This window comes from Castanea sativa, chromosome 11 (genome assembly GCF_040712315.1).
Source record: "Castanea sativa cultivar Marrone di Chiusa Pesio chromosome 11, ASM4071231v1".
Taxonomy (NCBI): Eukaryota; Viridiplantae; Streptophyta; class Magnoliopsida; order Fagales; family Fagaceae; genus Castanea; species Castanea sativa.
In genome coordinates, this window is record NC_134023.1 from 22117723 (window position 1) to 22127651 (window position 9929).

The 9929-nt window shown below is 32.8% G+C and overlaps 1 protein-coding gene across 1 annotated transcript; it reads left to right on the forward strand.

Moving 5' to 3' along the window:
* Positions 1–6740: 6740 nt before the first annotated feature.
* On the forward strand, positions 6741–9315 carry LOC142614634 (uncharacterized protein At4g26485-like). The gene is made up of 3 exons (XM_075787193.1): positions 6741–6981; positions 7087–7291; positions 8936–9315. Exons 1-3 carry the CDS (start codon positions 6831–6833, stop codon positions 9228–9230), a joined length of 651 nt encoding a protein of 216 aa, XP_075643308.1. The 5' UTR covers positions 6741–6830; the 3' UTR covers positions 9231–9315.
* The last annotated feature ends 614 nt before the right edge of the window (positions 9316–9929 follow it).

Genomic DNA, 9929 nt, shown 5'->3' on the forward strand with positions numbered 1-9929 from the left:
CACCACCACGCCACCATAAACCCACATCAGCCACCACCACCATCAATTACCCATCCCCACCACCACAAAAACCCTCCACCACCACGAACAACAAATATGGAGAAACCCACAACTAAATCCATCACCACCTGACCCACGGCATCCAAACCCACCACTTGCTTCACGCCTTTAAACCCACCACATGACCCACAACATCCAAACCCACCATTTGACCCACACACGACCCACATAGTCATAACAAACCCCAAAACCCCATTAAAAAATCCCATAGAATGAGAGAGAGAAGAAAGAGTTTCTGCCAAACTCCCTTTTGGCCACCTTAGCACCGCCCTAATCTGCCACATCTGCCACCATATCAAACCCATGAGCTCCACCACATCAAACCCTTAATTTAAGGGAAAATAGAGAGAGAAAAAAAGAAAAGAAAAGAAAGGGAAGAGAGGGATGAGAGAAGGGGGAGGGATTGAATGAGAGAATCAGAACTGAAAAAGAAAAAAGAGAAAAAAAGAGAGAGAGGAGATGAGAGTGACCGGTGAGAGAGAGAGAGAGGAGTTGATAAAGTAAACGGTGAAAAGGAATAAAATATTAGTATTTTGTTTTACCATTGAGCTACAGTGCAATTCTACATTTTGAATCGCACTGTAGCACAATTGCAAATTTTTTTGCAATACTCAACATTTGCAAGACCGACTGTTGGTGATTTTTGGGCTTTAATGCTAAATCTTCCCAACATTTCCCATTTGGCAGTCCCAATGGGAATGCTCTGAGTACTTTACTTTTAAATAAAGTTATTACAAATACTACTACAAGAAAGACTTTTTTACTATAACCCATACGAAGATGACAACACAATGTATGAAATCCTAATATTTATCTTAAATAAAACATTGAATGCCATAATTAAGAAGCTATAAAAAGACCATAATCTTCAATACCGAAAAAATAAAATGAAAGTATGCACTAGCCAATAACTAGTTGTTGTTTAGACTTCTAATTTTAATTACAGCTTGATCAATTAAACCCCGTGATTTAAACGCCGCCATTTAAAACAACAACTAGTTATTGGCTGGTGCACACTTTCATTTTAATAAATTTAAATAAAACATTGAAGGTGATTCAGCAGTGCTTATGAAGGCCTTAACTTGTGTTGAAGTCTCCTTGGCCTCGTATGGTCCTTTGATTGAAGATGTTAAGTTTAGTTGTAGATGTTTTTCTCAATTGCTTTACTCTCATGTTAGGAGAGAAGCTAATAAGGTTGCTCATAATTTAGCTAGACATGCTATTATTATTTTTGACTTGGTTGTGTGGATGGAGGTTGTTCCACCACAATTTGTTTTTGTACTTCAGGCTGATTTAACCAATTTTCCTTAACCTAAAGGCCTTTGTTTCTTAAAAAAAAAAAACTACTGCTAATGTAGAATTTGCTTAATTAACTGATTAATCAATTGAACCACAAAAAAATTGCAAGGATGAACATAAATGTGCAATGCGATAATGTAAAGGGCAGTAGGGAAAAGAAAATAATCAACTCAACTTAAAAACCTCTTCACATCCATCTAAGCCAAAAATGATCTACTAGTAAATAAGTTAAAAGTACAAGAATACACAAAGACCCTCTAATCCTAAGTTACCCAATATACTTAGACCTTTAAGCTCTAGCTACCAATAGACTTCATAGAAATTTTATCTTCATTAGCTTTTCGGATCCCAAAACACCACCCGGTTACACCACCCCTCCTTGCTGGCTGGATTTACATATGTAATCAAGCTCCAATGCTTCCCAATGGATCAAAACACCCTTAATACCTAGAATGTGGGCGGGTTGTATTTGGTTAAATCTCATCTCTAGGTATGTAAATTGGGAGAGGGAAGTGAAGAGACTACTAAGAAATTCTCTTTTAAGGGATGAGTTGCTCTTTCTCAAAGGTGGATATTTCTAATTTGTAAAACCTTAATCTCTAGGTTAAAATATGTGGGAAAGAGACGTATCTATAGAGGAGGAAAAAGAGGCACAAATGGTGCTAGAAAATGAGTTGTCAGTGTAACTCGCAGGTAGGCCTAGTCATGAGTTACTTGTGAGTCATCACAACTGTAACTTATTTTTGAAATTCCTCACGTGCTATTCATATGTCCACTTGTAGGGGTACCGTAGTCTTGAGTTACTCGCGAGTCAGTCATGAGTTCTTCTGAATGTGCAATTCTTCACCGACTCTAGACTAAATCCATATACATAAAATCCCCCCCCCCCTTCCAAAAAAATTATAAGGAAATAATGGAAAAATTACACTTTACCACTCTAAACTATGCACCCTAAACTATCCAAATGCACACTTTGCACCCTAAATTATTACACTTATCACACTTTGCACCCCGGTGTTACTTTTGCTGTTATGTTTAACGGAATCTTGCTGTTTTAATTAATTTTGAAGAAGGGCATTTCAGTCTTTTAAGTTTGTTCCACCTAAGTAAAAAGGTCTTTTAAGTTTGTTCCACCTAAGTAAGAAGCATGTGTTTGTCACATGCAGCAAGATTCCATTAAACATAACAGCAAAAGTAACACTAGGGTGCAAAGTGTGATAAGTGTAATAGTTTAGGGTGCAAAGTGTGCATTTGGATAGTTTAGGGTGCAAAGTGTAATCTGGTGCATAGTTTAGGGTGCAAAGTGTAATCTGGTGCATAGTTTAGGGTGGTAAAGTGTAATTTCCCCGGAAATAATTGCATGAAATGCAAGCAAATCGACATGGAATAAAGCCAACAAAACAAGCACGAAAATAAAAATCACAACTTAACCAAAAAAGAAAGAATAAGGACCATAAGCTTTGGAACAAGCATTAGGATCCTCTCCATTTGAAATAAATCCTATTTATGGTACTGGTAAATAAAATATTAGACGTGAAATGAACTTATTCAATTTAGCACTAATTATTATTGCATATACTGAGTTATTTATTGCCGTAAATACACTAGATGAAATTGTGTTTTAAAAACATGATTTCAGTTATAATTGTGAAATCAAGATTTCAGTTGTCTCTACACACTATACAACTATCACTACTACTAATTTTTTTTTTCCCTCTAATTTACTAATTTGATCATCCCTTTTAATGGCCATGGCAACTTAACTTTAAAGAAGGTAGCTTCGTGCAATTCAAGCTATTCAAGAAGGTCCGTAGACTTGGAGTTGGATGTAATTCGATCACTGGCATTTTATATCTCACTACAATAGTGTACTCAATAACTCTCTAATTGTCACATCGTGTGCTACCCAAGTTGTACACTCTACACCATTGGCGGAGCCACATGTATGCTGGGGGGCCTTGGCTCCTCCAAATTTCTTTATTTTTATTTTTATTTTTATTTACAATTAAGGTATATTTTATAAATATTTAAAGGTTATATGAAAAAATAGGAGTTGCCCCCTCCCCCCAAAAGAAAACATTGATCAAATAATCTAGTAATTTTTCTAAAAAAGAGAGAGTTTAGAGTTGATATACTATTGCAATAGAATGAAATAATTAGATAGTAAGTTTTGTGAGTAAATAGTGGAAGTTTAGAACCCCTAATTTTTAGCTCAATTTCAAAACCTATTAATGCGATCAAATCATTCAACATTGATATTATATACAATTTGGTTGAAATTTCCTATTCTCAAGATTTTATCAAGAAAAAAAAAAAAAGCTCATATGAGACTTCAATTATAACATTATGATTTTGATTTGTCAAACATGGATGAAATTTTGCAAACAATTTATATATTAAAAAGGAAATTATGAATAATTCTGCTATAAAAATAATAATTGATGAAGTTTATTACATGAAGTATTATAGTTGGGCATGATTTTGATAGAAGATACGATATTCATTTTTTTTTTTCTATATATTTGTATGTTGCATACCCAATTATATAATGTTTGTATACTTATTAGAGTTTAAGAAGATTATAAGTTTATCTTATAAAGAAGATCTTCTGTCTAGGTGTGTATATATAGATATTAAAGTTGATAATTTTGTGTACATGTACATAACTTACTTTAGAATAAGAAAATTAAAATTTATATTTTCATACACATATATATTATGTGGATTTTTTTGGGGGAGTGTCTATTTGTGATTTGAGTTTATCTTGACAGAATAGTTCGACCCCCCAACTCAAAATTCCTGGCTCCGCAACTGCTCTACACTGTACTTGAACACTGCTTGTGCTGATACATAATGTAATACAAATACAAATACATTCCTATGAATGTTCTTTTATGCTCACTATGTACATAGTAATTACTCCTCGACTACTATGATAAATATGCACTGATGGCTCTACATGTTACTCAGGGTGGTCACATGACCACTCTGAATTGATTTATTTTATTTTAAATACCTTAAAATTTTTGAATTTTAAATTAATATGGGTTGTTTACCACCCTAGAAAAGAATCTTGACCATCCTGAAAAAAACTTGAACACCCTAAATAAAAATTTGAGTCCATTAAAAATAAAATTTGATCTCTCCAAAATTTTGGTTTGTTGAAGGTTGAACCAAAGGATAAAAAAAAAAAAAATGCAATTTTTACAACAATTTCACAAATAAATCTTAAGTATTAAGTTGTTATTGGTTGTTATTGGTGGACAAAAAAATGATCTCTGTGGTAGGTTCAAATTAGAACTAGTAAAAATGGCTCATTTAGGATTTGTTGTAAAGGTGTCGTGAAAATGTTGCAAACATAACACTTTTAAAAAATTGCCCAAACAAATACAATTTAGCCCAAAAGCCCAAATCAAATGTTTAAGTGTGTGTTTGGCTCGAAATTAAAAAGCTGGTTTATTTTGCCATTTAGCTTATTCTTGCTACTATTCATGAGTCCCACTGCATTTTTTGGTGCTATTCATAGATCCCACTATATTATTTCATCTAGCTTTTACCTTTATCTACAGTACTTTTAGCAAAAAGTTATCAGTTTCAACAAAATAAGCGAATTCCAAACAGATCCGAAGTTGTTCCCAAACGAACACTTAGTACCCTTTTTGTTTTTTGTGGTTATTTTTAAGAAATTTTTTTGGATCCATTCGACAAAGTAACGCTTTTAATATCTATGTAGAACATAATAATTGAAAGAAAGAAAATATTTTAAGAATCTCAGTTTGTCCCTGTTGTTCAAATAATGCTAATAAGCTGTTGACAATGTATCAATAATTGTAGTACAAACTACAAAAGACTTGTAATCAGTATCACATCTAGTGACCAAACAATTACTATTATTTTTTTGGAAGTGAATCTATAAGGTTTTGAATACTTTTATATCAAAATTTTTAATACAAATTGAAAAAATAACAATAAAATTGTTGTTTCAAGAGGACAGACTTCATCTACGCTTAAACCATGTATTATGGATGGATGTGCTTTGTGGCTTGTGCCAAAATAAAATCAAGTGATAAAGTCCAATTTATTGCATTATATATCCCAACCACCCACTGACTTTACCATTACCCATCAATTTTACATTGAAAATATTTATAATGCTACTGTTTCTAGTCTTGCTGACTTACTTGCTCTCCTATTTGTGAGGGAAGAGGTTTCATCTAAGTGTGCGTTTGGGTCCAAATTTAAAAGTCAACTGATTTTGCTATTCAATTTATTTTTACTACTATTTATAAGTTCCATTGCACTTTTTGATACTATTTATGGGTCCTACTGTACTATTTCAGCTAACTTTTCCCTTTATTTATAGTATTTTCAGTAAAAAGTTTTCAGTTTCAGCAAAATAAGCGAATCCCAAATAGACCTTAATTTTGATTTTTAAATTGTGTTCTCAAAAGACACATTTTCAAATTGCTAGTCTATGAGTGTTTATTTTAGTCATTAGCTGAATTTGTTGGATTTATGTGATATATATTGTACATACGCATATGCACTAAATTAAGTAATGCCTGAATACTTTATTGAATATGATTAATATAACCGCTGAATGCCTAAATTGAATATATTGAATGAACTTATAGTTTACCCTTTATTATTTTGCACCATGAATAAATTTCTTATAAAGAAATCACTTGTATTGCAAGATTAATATTCTAAGCAAAATTGTGTTGACTTTTTGAGATCATAAAAAAAGATGATGTATTTTGTTTATATTGTTACTTATTAGGCAAGATGTTTGTAATTGGATGAGATATCAGCAGTTTAATGATTGTTTGGTTGTATACATTGAAAACGATGCAGTTAATAGAATTGATAACGAAACTATCATACATCAATTTCAAAATATGAAAACTCGTAAAATAAAATTTTAAAGATTTATGCATTTGTGCATTTTTGTGATATCAATATATTAAAATTTTATTTTATTAAATTTTGTTTAATTTAAGTTTTTTAATTACCACCTTGAAAAAAATTCTTGAAGCCGCCACTGTAAATATAAAACTTGAACGTATGAGACTGCCTATACATACACATTTGAGCTTTTTAAGTAACGGTTTGTTACTGGTTGTTATTGTCGAGGAAAAAAAAGTAATCTTAGCAGTAGATTCAAATTTGAACCAATAACAACTAACCACCTATTTGTTGTGAAAGTATTGTGAAAAAATTTTGGATGGAACACTTCTCATTCACTAATCCAAGTTCAAATACACTCCCATGCTCGGTGTGTACAGAGTACTGTATTACCCTCCAATTACTATAATATATATCAAAATTGAACGTCTAATTGACTCTTCATATTCCATCCTTGATATCCGGTTTTGCATAGGATTCTGTACCATTTTCATCTTTAATGGCCTCATTGTCCTTGGCATATAAGCAAATCTACAGAGGGAGGGAGAGATGCATATGAGTATACAATGGGTAAGAAGAAAGAGAAAAAGATTCAGCACTACTCCAGCTCTCAGAAGATATTATTGGTTGGTGAGGGAGACTTCTCATTTTCTGCTTGCTTAGCTAGAGCATTTCGCTCTGCCACTAACATGGTGGCAACTTCTCTTTATTCTAAAGGTACAAACAGAATTACGGAAAGCCTTAATTTGCCTCATAGTACTGATCTTCTTTGCTATTTTAATGAATCATACTAATTTATTAGTTTTAATTTGAATCTTTCAGATACTTTATTGACAAAGCATTGGAGTTGTGAACCACACTTGGAGGACTTGGAGAGAAGAGGATGCTTGGTGCTGCATGAAGTTGATGTATATGACATGAACCAACATCCCACCTTAATGTCCATGAAATTTGATGTTATCATCTTCAATTTCCCTCATGCAGGCCATTTTTCTTGGCTATGTGAAAGAGACGAAGAGCTTATAGAGTAAGTATGTAAAATGATTCCTTGCTGCTTGTTCATTTGTTTAAAAAGGAAAAAGAATAATAATAAAAAAGCACACCTGTTTCTCTGCCTTGCTTTGTCTCAGTGTTTTTACTCTGTCAGATTCCTATCCCATGATTGTATTAGAGATCGATGCTACTCATCAGGGGGTCCTCATTAACACATTTTAGTGGTACATTCATTTACCATCAAATATTGCAATGCACATACTTGCGTTATTTGATACTCTTCAATTCAAGAGTTGTCTAATAAATCTGCACAATTTGATGAGAATGTTGCACTTTTCTTTAACAGTTAAACAAAATGGGGTAATTTGGTAGTTAATTTAATTTTTTTTAAAAAATAAATCAAATTCTTAGTGTTGTGGTGTGCATACAGTTTTTTTTTTTTTAAAAAAAATTTTATTTTCTGGTGGGAGAGGGGGAAGTAGGGTTCAAACCACAAACCTTAGACACATAAATGATATTATTATCATTGGATTATCATTTGAATCCAAGGGAGTCAATACCGTACTGGTAACTGTTTTGGTTGTATAAAAACAAATGAAATATTTCGATACCGGTTAATACTGGTGTACCGTTTCGGGATTACCGCTATTTAAAAAAAAAATGTATAAATAATATGTATGTGTATGTGTATAATTAATATGTATAATGTAATTAAAAGTTGAGTGGGCCAATCAAGTGATGAACCCAAGCCTTAAATTGTACCCATGTCATAACCCAAACCATAAACCAAGGCCCACCCTTTAATTTAATTTTATTTTTAATAAATTTTTTTTTTCCTTTTCCTTTGTTTTCTCCATCAAGTTTTATTTTAACTTATGTGTCATTTTTGCTTTAACCTTTTACCTCTATTTCACACGTGCTTTACATCTTATCTCTATCCTTTCTCTTCTAGATTTTTCTTTAGATCTACTTTCCTCTTTTCTTTCTTGGTCCTTATTTCTTAGTCACAACTTTTCTTCTCTCTCAATGTTCTCTTCAAGCATTGTTTTACGCCACCACCATGCTTCTCTCAACAAGCATTGTTCATCCATAATAGCACTTCCATGCTCCTCTCTCAAGCCGCCTCTACTCAGCACAACGTCTCCTCATCTCCATTACTGATCTATATCTGCTTTGTTTGGATTATGGGTTTATATTTTCATTATTTTGTATGGAAAATCAAGATTTTTTGTTTCGGCCAGAATCCATTTATTGGCTGAAATCCGGTATTTAACTCGGTATGGCTGAAACAGTTTCAGTATAACTAGTATATAAACCGGTAAGAAATAATAGCATTTCGATACCGTCCTAACCACTGGTATCGAAAATTCCAGCTATACCGGCCGGTACGGTACGGAATTGACTTCCTTGCTTGAATCCCTTGATAAGGATAGAGTAAAAAATGCTACTATGGATAAGTTTTAAGAGTGGTGACAATTACACACCACGTATATGAGAATGATTTTAGTTAAAATTATAAAAATTGTGTTTTCAAAATATGACTTCACCATTAAACAATTATAACTGAAATCGTTCTTTCACGGGGTGTTTGTACGGTAAAGTGCAATAAAGAGTGTGTAACAATATTTAACTTAAATTTAATATGTTGTATTTGTGTTTCGGGGTTTCATTGATATAGGATGCACAAAGAGTTGGTACAAGCATTTTTCGACAGCGCCCGTAAGATGCTGAACAGAGATGGGGAAGTACATGTTGCACATAGAGACGACTATCCATATTATGAGTGGAAGATTGTGGAACTTTCTCAAAGAGCAGGTCTATATTTGAAAGAGAAAGTGGCATTTTATAAGGTTGACTACCCGGGCTACCACAATAAGAGAGGTGGTGACATCGAGTGCAACAAAACATTCCCTCTCAAAAGCTGTTTCACCTTCAAGTTCTCTCTCCAGAAAAAATACCGCTCAAATGCCTGATAATGATAATCAAGCAAGTGCCAAGTAACAAAGTCGTTGTTGATTGCAAATTGTTCAGAGGAAATTGTCCAACATAGTGTATAAGCTAATTATGTTATTTAAAAAACATAGTTTATTTTGTTTTCCATATTTCCAGGTTTGTTGGAAAAAGACTAGGGCAATTTTTGAGGAGAGCAAAGTTTCAACTAATATTGTCAACGAAGTGAGAATTTATCAACACATAGGTAATGGAAGTTAACTACAACAAATACCAAAAATAAGCTAGCAAGATACATAACATATAATCTAAGAGACAAATCACCAAACACATTGGAGACGGATATAAACTGCACGCAAGACTGATGTGGTTCAGCACTACGCTTAGATTCACGGTCTAACTCCAAACAATTCATTTTAATAAACAAGTTATAATACACTTATACTCAAGTTTTTTCACACAACTTGACCTTACACATCAAAGTCGGTGAAATACAAGATTATCTTATGGAGTCTTTACAAAACCCAACTTCACTACCATGAAAATTTTCAAACAATTTGTTGAAAAAAATCTAAAACCTTTGAGACATTTACTTCAATAAGTTTCAATGGCCTAAAATCCATTAAAAATCTTAAAAATTTATTTTTCTTGGTTTATTTTTTTTATTTTTTTTATTTTTTCAATTCAGGGAAAAAACATTTTGGTGGGCGTAGAAAGAAAAC

Bases quoted from the DNA above. Each gene is read 5' to 3' on its own strand.
- LOC142614634 (XM_075787193.1), top strand. From the start codon at position 6,831: ATGGGTAAGAAGAAAGAGAAAAAGATTCAGCACTACTCCAGCTCTCAG. The intron at 6,982-7,086 runs GTACAAACAGAA...TGAATCTTTCAG, and splicing joins AACTTCTCTTTATTCTAAAG to ATACTTTATTGACAAAGCAT. The intron at 7,292-8,935 runs GTAAGTATGTAA...TCATTGATATAG, and splicing joins AGAGACGAAGAGCTTATAGA to GATGCACAAAGAGTTGGTAC.